Genomic DNA, 14,449 nt, shown 5'->3' on the forward strand with positions numbered 1-14,449 from the left:
CATTGAGAGCAAAATCAGAACCTGTGGCCTATGGCTCGAGTCGCTGCTTATGCTCCCACAATTAGAAGCATTCCAGAAATCAAGTGCATAATCCTAGAAATTGAATTCCAAAACCCTTGCAGTGCAGCCAAAGAATACAGGAGATGCAAACAAAAAGCAGTAATTCAAATATTATACAGTGGTAACTCAGAAGTTGAACAGAATCCGTTCTGGAAGTCCGTTCGACTTCCAAAACGTTTGGAAACCAAGGCGCAGCTTCTGATTGGCTGCAGGACGTTCCTGCAGCCAATTGGAAGCCTCAGAAGTAACGCTGGATGTTCGGGTTCCAAAGAACATTCGCAAACCAGAACACTCGCTTCCGGGTTTGCGGCGTTCGGGAGCCAAAACATTCAACTCGCAAGGCGTTCAGGATCCCAGGTACGACTGTACTGCCAGAAGGTGAACATAAGCCTATCAAAATGAAGCCGAACGTAATAAACACATGAATTAAATTCTCAAAGCCCATTGAAACTGAACATGTTTTGCCTAGAGGCTAAAGTGAGTGTGAGGTACCTGTGGCCCTCCAGTTGTTGCTAGGCTACAACCATCCCTGACCTTTAGTCCCCTAGGCCCTGGCCGGGGTTGATGGGAGTTGGAGTCCAATGTCTGAAAAGCATCAGTATTTGGCTAAGCCTGGTCTTAGATACAACAAAGAAGGGACCAAGCAAGTCAGCTTGTGGAAGAGAATCCCAGCTGATGTGCAACCACAGAAAAGGCTGTTTTCCTTAGTAGCCACTTGCCCACTGGCTGTCAGATAACTGATCTGGCTAAGTAACCAACTATGTGTATGTTACACCAAACACACCAAACGTGTAGTTTCTCATGGCGAGCGCATCAGCGCACCTCTCCCCTTCCATGCTTCTGTTGGAGTTGCAGAATACAAGTTTAATCTACTTGTTCGTCCTCGTCGTTTAGTCGTGTCCGACTCTTCGAGACCCCATGGACCAGAGCACGCCAGGCACTCCTGTCTTCCACTGCCTCCCGCAGTTTGGTCAAACTCATGTTGGTACTTCAAGAACACTATCCAACCATCTCGTCCTCTGTCGTCCCCTTCTCCTTGTGCCCTCCATCTTTCCCAACATCAGGGTCTTCTCCAGGGAGTCTTCTCTTCTCATGAGGTGGCCAAAGTCTTGGAGCCTCAGCTTCAGGATCTGTCCTTCCAGTGAGTACTCAGGGCTGATTTCCTTCAGAATGGAGAGGTTTGATCTTCTTGCAGTCCATGGGACTCTCAAGAGTCTCCTCCAGCACCATAATTCAAAAGCATCAATTCTTCGGCGATCAGCCTTCTAATCTACTTGTTAGTTAACCACTAAATTCAAGACTTAGGTTATGAGATAGCTGAAAGATATCTCCCTGTTGAGAAGCAGCGTACCCACGCAACACCACTCTCTGGGAAACCATCAGCAGAAGAGGGTTGTTGCCGTCATGCTCTGTTTGTAAGATTCCCAGAAGCATTTGGTTAGCCGCTGGGAATTTGTGGGAGCAAATGCCATAGTCTAACAACGTGCTATGTGCTGTGTGAAGTTCTTTCTTGAATTTTCCAACATTCAGCATCATTGGATGGTCCTGGGTATTGGGTGCCTTGGCAGAAAGATGGGATTTAAATATAGTAAGTAAATATAGTATATAGAGAGGGAGGAAAACACTTTATTCACTTTCTCAACTCCATACACAATCTTTTACACCTCTGTAATGCCCCCTTATGGGACATGGGTGGCGCTGTGGGTTAAACCACAGAGCCTAGGACTTGCCAATCAGAAGGTCGGTGGTTCGAATCCCTGCGACTGGGTGAGCTCCCGTTGCTGGGTCCCAGCTCCTGCCAACCTAGCAGTTCAAAAGCACTTCAAAGTGCAAGTAGATAAATAGGTACCGCTCCAGCGGGAAGGTAAACGGCGTTTCCGTGCGCTGCTCTGGTTCGCCAGAAGCGGCTTAGTCATGCTGGCCACATGACCCGGAAGCTGGATGCCGTCTCCCTCAGCCAATAAAGCGAGATGAACGCGCAAACCCAGAGTCAGCCATGACTGGACCTAATGGTCAGGGGTCCCTTTACTTTACTAATGCCCCCTTGCAGCTATTTCCCCTCCTAGAATATAAGACTTAAATGTTGTTACTTTTCCAGCTCCTTGCTCATTTTGGTTGCCTATTTCTGAACTTCTTCCTGATCTAAAATATCCTTTCCCTAATGATCCATAACATGGAGTTCACCCCTTTTCACAGCTTCCACACAGTGGATCCCTATCTTCACTGAGCTATCCACAATAATCCCAAGGTTTTGTTCCTGGTCAGTCATCTCCAGTTCAGATGCCTTGATCGTATAGGTGAAACTAAGTGTTGTTTTGTTTGCTTGCTTGCTTTTGCACCAACATGCATGTCTTTTACAGCTGAAATGAATTTGTTAAGCTAATAATTAGGAGCCTTTGGTGAGGGACTTTTGTCAAAGGCTTCTTGAAACTCAGTCCTGATAACTGGGCATGGGGTATTTGCGCGCTTCTAAGACACAAGCCGGCATTTGCTGGTGGATTTACCCATCCCAAACAGTGGCTTTTGCAGGGAGCGAGCACTACCCGCTCCAAGCCTGCCGGTTCGGCTTCCCACTGAAACTACATCCCCCAGCAGGCACTGCGGGAGCCTCTTCCTCCTCCCCTCCCCTCCCGGGAGAATATTGCCGCTAGTTGCAAACGGACGGTCGATTTGCATAGGGGTGGCGAGAGGCGGCAGAAAGGAGCGCTGGATTTGACTAAGAAATGCAAGTTTGCAAAGCAAACCTTTGTGCCGAGAAGCCCGCCAGAGAAAGCCGCCTAACAGCGCGCGCGCCTGTTTTTTAAATGTTGAACTTTGCAGGAATCCCGATTGCAAATAATTGCAACTCCTGGCAAGTGCTGGCATTTGAAGAAGGTCATCGGGCGGGGAGCCTCCGTCCCTCCTTGGTTTTAATGCGTTTTGTGGCCGCAGATGTTTACGAAGCTGCGCCATTGGGAAGAGGAAGGAAAGAGCAAACACTTAAATAAAAAATCATGCACATAAGAGCCGGCTCCTAGGAGCTGTGGGGGCTTCGGCCCCCTACAAAAAAATTAGTTGCTCTCTGTGGGCGATACTTTTTTATTACTATTAAATCTGTAAACCACCCTTGATCTGAAGATCATGGTGATTCACAACATAAAAATACAGTACAAAATAAAAACAGAAAATATGTAACAAAACAAACAAAAAACAAATCAATAAGCCCCTTCCACAAGAACATTTAAAAGGTAATAATATCACCCAAAGGCTTGATTATAAAGGAATGTTTTTGCCTGGTGCCTCCCTGGGGAGAGCATTCCACAAACAGGGTGCCAATGCAGAAAAGGCCTGTTCTCGTGTTGCCACCCTCAAGACCTCTCCTGGAGGAAGCACACAAAGAAGGGTCTCGTATGATCTCAAGGTCTCAGTCTGCTTATAAGGGGAGAGGCGGTCCTTGAGGTATTGCGGTCCTGAGCTTTTTAAGGCTTTATAAAGTCAAAACCAGCACTTTGAATTGGGCCCAGTTATTAATCAGTTGTGCCAGGATCAGTCTTGTCCCGATGAACAACCTGGCCACCAAATTCTGTGACGGTTAAAGTTTCCAACTCGTCTTCAGAGGCAACCCTACATACAACGCATTGCAATAATCTAACCTAGAGGTTACCAGAGTATAGACAACAGTAGTTAGGGGTGCAGCTGGGCCACCAGCCAAAGCTGGTGGAAGGCCTTCCGTGTTACTGAGGCCACCAGAGCCTCAAGTGACAAGCAAAGCATCCAAAAGTACCCACAAGCTGTATACCTGCTCCTTCAAAGGGAGTGTAACCCCATCAAGAACAGACAACCTGTTAGATGGACCAAAATAAGGACCCGTCTGCACTATATATTTACAGCAGTATCATACCACTTTATGCAATCCTGGGAGCTATAGTTTGTTAAGGGTTCTGAAAGCTGTTAGGAAACTCTTTCCCCTTCACAGAGCTGCAATTCCAAGAATTGCCTGGAAAGAAGGATTGATTGTGAGGTTATCCTGCGAGTTGTAGCTCTGTGAGGGGAATTGGGACGCGGGTGGCGCTGTGGGTAAAAGTCTCAGCGCCTAGGGCTTGCCGATCGAAAGGTCGGCGGTTCGAATCCCCGCGGCGGGGTGCGCTCCCGTTGCTCGGTCCCAGCGCCTGCCAACCTAGCAGTTCGAAAGCACCCTCGGGTGCAAGTAGATAAATAGGGACCGCTTACTGGCGGGAAGGTAAACGGCGTTTCCGTGTGCAGCTCTGGCTCGCCAGAGCAGCGATGTCACACTGGCCACGTGACCCGGAAGTGTCTTCGGACAGCGCTGGCCCCTGGCCTCTTGAGTGAGATGGGCGCACAACCCCAGAGTCTGTCAAGACTGGCCCATACGGGCAGGGGTACCTTTACCTTTACTTACTCTCAGTGTCCCTCCCTCATCCACTGATAGTGTAAAGGTAAAGGGACCCCTGACCATTAGGTCTACTCGTGACTGACTCTGGGGTTGCGGTGCTCATCTCGCTTTATTGGCCGAGGGAGCCGGCGTACAGCTTCCGGGTCATGTGGCCAGCATGACTAAGCCGCTTCTGGTGAACCAAAGCAGCGCACGGAAACGCCGTTTACCTTCCCGCCGGAGCAGTACCTATTTATCTACTTGCACTTTGACGTGCTTTCGAACTGCTAGGTTGGCAGGAGCAGGGACTGAGCAACGGGAGCTCACCCCGTCGCGGGGATTCGAACCGCCGACCTTCTGATTGGCAAGTCCTAGGCTCTGTGGTTTAACCCACAGCGCCACCTGCGTCCCCTGATAGTATAGATCAGGCCAAAAATAGGATAGTCAGACTCCCCCCCCCCCCCTCTGCTTGGACATGAGTTAAACCTGGGACAGATGTTATGCTGCCTGAGGCAAAGACAATATGGTCTTCCCTACCACCACTGCCTGTGTATCGAAACCCAACCAGGTTGGCAACTGAATTTTACAACATCTTCCACCTCGCAGTAGGCTGCCTTAAAGCCTTGCAGAGAAGACCACATGGTATACAGAGTTGTGTTTGGCAACGCCTCATTACTCCTCTGCACCTCTCAGCATCCACCGCCAAATTAAGGTGGCTGCCACAATCTGCCTAATGGTAGGACCAGACCAAAACACTTTTTTTTTTTTTTGCTTGTTACCTGAGCCTATAGTGGGGTGCCTGCATTCCATGGAATAAAACCCCAATTCCAGGGCAGCTATTAAGTTCTCGAGTTGCCGGGCTGGAGATAGAAAAGGCATCTCTTTTGGACTGTGGCTTGTAGACTGTAGCCTCCATCCGCTCTCCGAAAGCTTGTACAGTACTGTGGGAATAGTTAGGCTTGTTGGCTTTGCTAATGCCAAATCTGGATGCTTGCCACCCTTCGAGGCTGTGAAGCATCCTGGGAGGAGATGCCCTAAATCCTTTTTCGTTTGTAGCAGTGATCATGCTGTATCCAAAGGTCTCTTCCTTTGTCTCTGCATTTTCCTATTACCCTGAACGCACTGTGGCCTTTTAGATCTCAGCGCTGCTGCTATAAATAATGAGCCTCTTTTTAAAACACAAACACGCACACACATTGTGGTTAGTGAATTATGAGAGCAGAAAAAGTTCATAATCTTGCCTTTGCTCAGCCGCGCTTCTTCTGAATAACCTTTTATGAATATCTGGGTATATACTGTATATGTATGTATGGAAATATAACTGATTATACTCTTTGTGTTATACTATATCTCTCCTTTTCGTACTATGATTCTATGACTCAGAACAAAATATTTAACAGCTCTAAGCCTATATGTAACCTTTAGAAGACATCTGAAGGTAACCCTGTACAGTGGTACCTCTGGATACGTACTTAATTTGTTCCGGACGTCCGTTCTTAACCTGAAACTGTTCTTAACCTGAGTTACCACTTTAGCTAATGGGGCCTCCCGCTGCTGCTGCGCTGCCACCACGCAATTTCTGTTCTCCTCCTGAAGCAAAGTTCTTAACCTGAGGTACTATTTCTGGGTTAGCGGAGTCTGTAACCTGAAGCGTCTGTAACCCAAGGTACTACTGTATAGGGAAGCTTTTTAATGTTTAATGCTTTATTATGTTTTTATATACAGTGGTATCTTGGTTCTCGAACTTAATCCGTTCTGGGAGTCCATTCGACTCCCAAAACCATTTGAAAACCAAGGCGTGGCTTCTGGTTGGCTGCAGGAGTTTCCTGCACTCAAGCGGAAGCCGGGTCGGATGTTCGGCTTCTGAAAAACGTTTGCGAACCGGAACACTTATTTCCGGGCTTGTGGCGTTCAGGAGCCAATTTGTTCATGAGCCAAGCCGTTCAAGTACCAAGGTACCACTGTATGTTGGAAGCCCCCCACAGTGCCTGGGGCAACCTAATCAGATGGGCAACGTACAAATAAAAATTGTTGTTGTTGTTGTTGTTGTTGTTATATTCCCATGCTTCACTTTGCTGCATGTTTTGTGTTTTGTTACCTCTTCTGGGACTCTCTCTACCATAGTATTCTGCCATGTGTTTAGATCTAGGGAGACAGCAATTTCTTTTACTTAATAACCAGTCGCAAACTCTGAGACACTTCCAATAATCTCCATACAGAAATGTTCATGCCTTGCCTTCAATTTTTATTGACCCGAGCACGCTCAAAGGGTATTCAACGAAACGGGAGAGGTTGCTGTTTTCTCCTTTCAGGAGTCCGTCCCCACTTAAAGGCACTTTCAAGCGGCAATGGTGGGTGGTGTTGCATCAAGCCCTCCCCTCCCCCTGTCCGCCAAGAGAGGGGGATTGTGGGAGAAGGGTTCGTGGTGGCCCAGGCTGGCGCCACCGCTGCCTCCTGCCAGCTTCTCGTAGTCCGGATTCGGCTGCAGGGACCTCTGCTGGTGCTTCCTCTCCCAGATACTCTTGCGCTGCTTGTGGGTGTCGCTACCCCCCTGCCCTGCCGGTCCCTGGCTGGAACTGCCCCTGCTGTGGCTGAGAGACATCCTATTGGCCAGAACGTCCTTTCTGGAGATGCCCTGGGATGCGGAGAAGGGGTGGTTGGGCTGGTCGGGGTTGTGTTCCGGGCTGGGCAGCGGAGGGCTGACCAGGTAAACATACACTTCAGCCTGCTGAGCCGCAGGCAAGCGCTGCTGCCACTCTGGCCCGAGGCGGTGCCGTGGCCCTCTTGGGGAATGCGGGTAGGGGTACTCCTCGCCGTTGAGGTGGGTCCTGGACGCCGCATCCGAAGCCAGGGCAGAGTACACCACCCGCCTAGGGCCCGGCAAGATGGGGCTGGGGATAAAATTTGTCTCGCTGGACTGGCGGTTGAAGTGCTCGTGAGGGGGTTCCGGGCAGCGGGGAGCAGGCTCCTCGGTGTTCATGCCCCCCGAGTGCTGCAGGAACCTCTGCCCCTGGGCACCCTCCCTGGCGATGTCCGAGCTGTGCTGCTTGTCGCCAGTGGCTCTTTGGTGGCTCCGGGCGTGGGCCCCGCAGTGGGCCGAGCTGCTTGCGGCCTCGGCGGCGCGCTGCGGGGGGCTGAAGTTGAAACGCACCCAGGAGGCGACGGACCCGGCGGGGCACGCCGGCTGGGGGGTTTCGGTGTCCGAGGGGTGGGAGCTGCATTGGCTGCTTCGACGGCGTTGCTGGCTCCTGCACCAACTGGCTTTCTTGTCGTCTGTGTCGTGGTGGCTGGACCACTCGCCGGAGTAGTAGGCCTTGCTCTTGCGGCCGCCCTGCGAGCAGCACGCTTTGGGCTCCTGCAGGCTGCTCATCTTCACCGTGACTTTGACGGGGTCCACGATGCAGCGGAAGCGCATGCTGGAGAGCTTCTTGCGGCCTCTGAGCAGCAGTGACTCCTTCCACAGTCTCTTGCTGCTGGAGAGGACCTTCATGGTCTTCAGAAGTTGGCCACCTGAGGAAAAGGGAGGCGGAGAAGTGTGAGGGTGGTTAGAACACTTGGGAGCATCAATTGGAGGAAAAGGAAGCTGCTTCCCTGGTCATTGCTTTAAAGTGCCTGTGTTTCTCAAATTTGGGTCCTCAGCTGTTGTTGGACTACAACTCCCATAATCCCTAACTAGCAGGGTCTGGGATTATGGGAGTTGTAGTCCAACAACAGCCGGGTACCCAAGGTTGAGAAACACTGCATGGGTGAGGGACATCTGGCTCAGGGACCTAACGTGGCCCTCCAAACCGCTGTGTCTGGCCCTTGGGACTCTCACCAGCCATGCCTTCCCTCCCTAGGTCACAGCCTGCACCAGCCCTGCTTTGCACTCTCCTAAGTATGTCTTTGAACTCTGATAATGCTTCTTTTTTCTCTTTTCTGCCTGGATGGAGTGTGTGTGAGTTCGTGTGCAAAAACTAGTCTACTGCATAAAGGGTAATATTCACATTTCCGCTTTTGCTTCTGGACCCAGTCATGACTGGCATGCAGACCCCAGAAAGTTTACCAGAACAGAAAGCGGACTTCAGGCTGTAAAAGTGGACCTCACCCCCAATTTAAACTTTGTAAGTTAATTCACGGAATCCCAGATCAAGCAAAGCCTGGTTCGCTTTCCTGAGCAGACTGTTTGGTAGAACAAGCAAAGAAATAATAGTGGAATAGGGGGAAGGGTCCCAAGGAGAGGGGTGGGGATGCTTCAGAAATGAAGAGAATTTAAGAGCCCAGTTCCCAGGACTCTTTGAGTGAAGCCATGGTAGTATACAACCATGATAACTTTGTGCCTGGGACTAGCTGTCTGACAAGGAGTGGTGGGCGGCACCACTTGGGGAGCTCCCTAAGGAAGCCGCATAGGAGGAAGGCTCAGCGGCCGGGGAGTGGTGGTGGGACAATGAACTCAGGTCAGAGGGAGAAGTGGTTGGATGCTGAGGAAGCAACAGGCTTTAGTGAGCAAGAGGAGCCAGGTGCAGAAAGCAATTCAGACTCAGAAGATGAAGCAGAGGAGGAGGCAAAGGAGGCTGCAGAAGCATCCCAGGGGCTTGGGGGTCCTACTGTACTAAGCTCCTCTCCCCCCTTGTCTCCAAGGACAGGGAGGGCTATGTGTGTCACAGAACAAGTGGCACAGATTCCCTCCCCACGTAATTTGAAGCTGCTTGGAAAACATCCAGCAGGGCAGGAGACTCAGAGGAAAACAGCAGGCGAAGACCTTTAGTCCTGGCAGCTGTTTCATAGGGGCCAGCCCTGTTTGTAGGGATTGCTGCCTTGTATACTGTTTCCTTGAATAAAGAGTTAACTTCTCTGCTCGTCTCTTGAGTGCTGACCTGCATCTGAACCAGTCCTAGCACTTTGTAGGGGAGGAAAGGGCAGATTGAAGGGCACCCTTGGCAATATGTCCCCTGGTGGCCCCCCCTTGTATATAGGTGACTGCCTACACCCCGCTGCCAAAGCCATGGGCTAACCTGGTGATACTGGAAGGTAAGCTGTAAGCAGCCATCTGAGCTTTCCCAAAAAGCTTTCATTGGGATAACTGTAGGGAATTTCAAATGGCTGCTTGTTGACCCAGCCACCCTGCTAGGGGTTCAGCACCAGTGGGCCTTGCCAGAGTGTTGGTTATGCAGGGCCTGAGTTCAGATCTGCGCAGGGGTAGTCAACACAGATGATAGGGACTACAATGCCCATCAGCCAGGATGCCCAATAGGGATGATGGGAGTTGTAGTCCGCAATGTTTTGGAGGGTGGGGAGAACCACCCTAGCTATCCCTGTGTGATGAGACATTTCTTTATTCAGTCTCACCTCACTACTCTTGCCCTCATTGAGTCGTGCTAGCTAACAAATTATTAGCAATTGAGTCTTAGCTAACAGACTCCAACTTTCTAAGCATCCCAGAATAATAAAACTGCATGTTTACAAGTATCTCCTTTCTCTTTCCAGTTCTTATTCTCTCTCTCGCTCGCTCTCTTTCACACACACACACACACACACACACACACACACACACTTCTTTGGCCAAAACACCAGGTTGTTTGGTATTATTGGGAGGTTTGAGCAGCCAAAAATACTCAAGTTTTCCCCACTTTTGACTGCTTCCTTGAGTATTAAGTTTTCCCCCTTGATATTTTTAGCTATGTGGGTACCAGCAGATACTTTTCCAGTTTCAACACCGTGATTTCCGTGGCCTGGGAGAAACAGAAGAGCTGGAAAACAGGACAGGAGCATAATCCTAAGAACTTGAGGGACAAAAGAAAACAGGCTATCATCCTCACCTCTTTCTCATCTAAAACTTACCTTTCTTGAAGCAAGAGTCATGTATTTTCCTCATTAATGGAGAGATGCTAATCCAGCCCTGGAGAGAAGAAAAAGGCAAATGTCATCGTACTACTCAGCAGCCACTGTTTAGGGGCTGTTCCGCTTTGCAACCTTTTGTTGGAGTTAACCCTTGGTGCTTCTAACAGCACGCCCAAGGAAACCCATAACGCCCTCCATCTTTGGCCCAGAGCTTACCAAGGAAATCAGTCTGACGGCATATTCCAGTAAAGCGAGAAGTCCCAGCACGATCAGGATGGTGGCTAGCAGCTTCTGGTGCGTCTCGCCGAAAGGGAGGCAGCTGCTGTAGACCTTGTCCCCTGGCACAGCCATAGCTGGAAGGCGGCGGGAAACCGGTAGCTGGAATTCAGTGCAGCATCTTTCCACTCATCTCCCCCTTGCCCTGTTCCCTCTGCCGCAGCCAGAGCAAGCAACGGCTGCAGCCGTGGTGGGTGGTGGAGGGTGCTCAGAGGGTTGCTAGAGGCGGTGTGTTAGCAGCACAGGCCTTTGTGACAAGAGTCCTGTGTCATGCATTGCTCAAATGTGTGAGTCAGGTGAGGATTGTCTTGGATGGACCAATCAGGAGCGTTGCTTTTGAGGGTCACTGCAGTCAGTCAGGCCTTGATCTATGCATTTTGACAATGTGGATATTGTACAATTTTCTCAATTTTTTAAAATTGATTTTCAAAAATTCAAAACAAAACAAACAGACAAACAAAAATACATACATCCTATTTAAATCTTGGTAACATTATTAAGTGACTTCCTCAAATCCCCTTTGTTGAATTTCTTTATATATCATTTTAACAGTTTTCCAAAATCAAATTCCTCAAAAAATTAACTTGATCACTTAACATCTTTCATTCTTTCAAATCTGACTTTAAACATCATAAATCTTATCCTTACATATCTGAATCCTAAGCCTATCTATTATTTGCAAGCTTTTCCAATTTAGTTATCTTAACATATTTAGCTAAATAATCTTTAAATTTCATCTATTCTTCCTTGTACTCCTCCTCATTCTGGTCACAGACTCTTCCGGTCAGGTCGGCCAGCTCCGAAAAATCCATCATCTTCATCTGCCAATCTTCCACTGTTGGTACTTCCTGTATTTTCCAATTCTTCGCTAACAAAATTCTTGCTGCAGCTATTGTACAATTTTCAGCTCATTATATATATAAACAAACTATTAATCTAGCTCAGACGATAGACTGTCCGACTCTGCATCGCAGAATTGTGGGTTCAAGCTCCACACTGGGCAAAATATTTCCTGCACTGCAGGGCTTTGTATTAGATGGTTCTTGGGGTCCCTTCCAATTCTACAATTCTGTGATTCTATGGAACAGTGATTGATACCCGTTGGTTAAAATATAATGTTTGCCACCCTGAGTGTGGGAAATTGCAGTCAGAACTAGTAAGCTCAACTCTTAAGAGGTCAAGACCATAAAGTGAGCTGTTTTCTCAGACTTACCTAAGTCAGGTCCCCTTGTCATTCTCTCCCATGATGTGAAGTTGACCAGGCAACAATCCCAGGCCTCGTACTCTTAAGTATTTTTCTGTATTTAGTAACACAGGAAGTTTCTGCATGTGTTCCTCTTGCTGAATCTGACCAAGAAATAATCTGACCTTTGGAGTTTGTAAGTAAAGCATTTAAACTTACTAATGGTGTGGCCTGTTCATTGCGAGAGGGGTAGAGGCGGGCAGGGGGTGGGGGTGGCTGTAAGTGGACCAGATGGGATACTGTATTAAAAGGGTCTAACAGCCTATATTCCTAACACTTCACTGTTGCACATTTTATGACTTTTAAACTCTGCTGGGGCTCCGTTACTGGAGTGTGTTTAATCCAGGGCTTTGGATCTAGGGATACAGCCAAATCTTCTATTAATTACCCCATATGGGTGATCTATATTTTTCCGCCACACTGTGCTCATTGGAGGAAGAGGGGGAATTGCAAGGATTGGGGATCAAACCTATGGTTTTCTGCATGAGGCACATCTGTATCAGTCCCCATAAATAGGGTGTTTTGTACATTACACAAAGGCCAGCTGACATTTGCCCGTGAAGTGTCTTTATCATGTATTTCGTGCTTTTAAATTGTATTTTTACTTTATGAACTGCCCTGAAGGGTGCTCTATAAATTTAATAAACAAATGCGTGCTCAAGAGTCAGTGTAAACCAACAATTGCTCCTGATGTCCTATTGCACAATACATGTGTAGGCAAACACATCTCTCTTGCATTCCATTTTCCATTTTTTACAGCTGCACTTTAAAGATCTCAGGTGCCCGATGAAAGAAAATGGAATTTGCGAAGTGGCTTTTCCGTGCACCTAGTGTCATAAGGGCAAGCGTGTTCCATGCGGATTGGAAAAGCCTGCTGCGCAAACCTGTGCATGTTCCAAAATTTCTGATCTGCACCATCATGTCTGCAACCTCATTTGTTTAAGTCAGACAAAAGCTGCAACAGCCGGCGTTGTTGGCTTCCTAAAGGGAGCACATTTTCTCCTACTGACTGATTAATTACTCGGTGAATGCATTCAGCTTGAAGAGACACTTTAATTATTCAGGGGTTGCATGGATGCTAATGTAGTGTGTGTGTGTGTGTGTGTGTGTGTGTGTGTGTGTGTGTGTCTTTTGAGTCTGCTGGATCTTGTCACGTGAAGCCAAGCCCATGGCTTTTGTGTATGCAAGGAAATGTTTCTGAAAGCTGCCCCCCTGGACCAGGTACCAGGCGAAAGTAATGCAATAGCTCTAGAGAGGGAGGGCTTCGCTTATTCTTCCACTGCCTTTTGGGAACTTTGAAAGGAACAGCTGGTGTGGGCATAAAACCTTCCTATGATATGTAAGAAAGTGCCTTAACTCTGTTCGTCCTGGGGAAGCAGGCATGGGGGAGATGACATACTTTAGGGTGGAGAGATAAGATTTCCCTTCCAGATTTACTTATTTATGGTGTATAAATAACGGGTGAGTAGGCATGGCCGTTTTCATATGGCTCACGTTCCCAACAAATAACAGGGATCCTCCCTTAAAAATGTATTTTCCCCCCACTGGGACTGGCGGGGTGGAAAGCATGGATACCAACAGTATTGTTATTATCATCATTATTATTAATAAAACTAAAAAATTGCATACAGCCCTTCATCTGTAGATCTCAGGGCAGTTCATAGCAGCAGAAAAATGCAAGATTAAAAACTCAAAAGACAAGAACAAAAGCAAAGCAAAGCAACATTAATAATAATTTTATTATTTATGCCCCACCCATCTGACTGGGCTGCCTCAGCCAATCTAGGCAGCTTCCAGCGTATATAAAAACATAATAAAACATTAAACTTTTCTTCATATGCATCCAGGGTTTGGTTTTATAAAATAAAATTTGTATGCAGATAGTGGACGCTGTATGACCATCCCTTATTTAGCCAAAATGACACCATTCGAGCATGAGGAGGTGGTAAAAGCAGGCTGTGGGGGAAATCCCAAGTTTTTTCTGAAGTGCAACAAACATAATCTCTCTTTAAAAATAGGGCTATGGGAAGTAGGAAGGGTGTGGGAACTGCAAACAGACTAGGGAGGACTGAGCGTGCTCAGCAGTCATGGAATGCTAGCTGGCTGCTTGGGTGGGTGGAGAGGTGGGAAAGCAGTATATAAATACCCAAAACAAACAAATAGAAATGGTGGTGGAATGGAATATCCTGAAAGAGGATTGGAACCCTGACTAGGAGCACCGCAAGTCCCACTTGTAAATATATATTGCTCTTTGAATACATCAACATTTTTTTTTAGCAGAGAGGGAGAGAAAGGAATACTTATAATAGCTGCTGAAGGAGTTGGGAGCTAATCCTGGAACACAATGGGAAAGCACTTGACGTGATTGCAGCAGTCACCTATAATTATCAGGAAAATAAAAATAAGGCATCTGACTTCAGAGGGGGCTTGTTGTTTCCTGGTGTCAATAAAGCCCAAAGTCATGGAAGTCTGTGTTGTCTTATTTTTTCTTGTTTCATTTTTGCTTTTATTAGCACCCGGCAGAATGCAGAGCCCTTCAGAAGCATCAACTCAGTTAAGTTTCAACGGATACAAATGCTGCCATCTTCTGGCCCAAATAAAGGTTTACAACTGCCAATGTAAGGTCATTTACCCAGCGCAAGATGAAGCTTTTAATCGTCTGTTGATGGAGAGTCCAC

At 47.9% G+C, this 14,449-nt stretch overlaps 1 protein-coding gene and 1 long non-coding RNA gene across 2 annotated transcripts in view; one reads left to right on the forward strand and one right to left on the reverse strand.

The window, feature by feature from the left end:
- Positions 1-14,449, forward strand: part of LOC310847256 — a 116,413-nt gene that overhangs the window by 80,739 nt on the left and 21,225 nt on the right. The gene's annotated exons all lie outside the window — the stretch shown is intronic.
- On the reverse strand, positions 6,657-10,828 carry LOC310847065 (uncharacterized protein). Its single transcript, XM_083744512.1, has 3 exons — positions 10,469-10,828; positions 10,253-10,310; positions 6,657-7,942 (listed from the first exon to the last, which is right to left on the reverse strand). Exons 1-3 carry the CDS (start codon positions 10,601-10,603, stop codon positions 6,771-6,773), a joined length of 1,365 nt encoding a protein of 454 aa, XP_083600638.1. The 5' UTR covers positions 10,604-10,828; the 3' UTR covers positions 6,657-6,770.

This window comes from Podarcis gaigeae, assembly GCF_964106915.1.
Source record: "Podarcis gaigeae genome assembly, chromosome: 6".
Lineage (NCBI taxonomy): Eukaryota > Metazoa > Chordata > Lepidosauria > Squamata > Lacertidae > Podarcis > Podarcis gaigeae.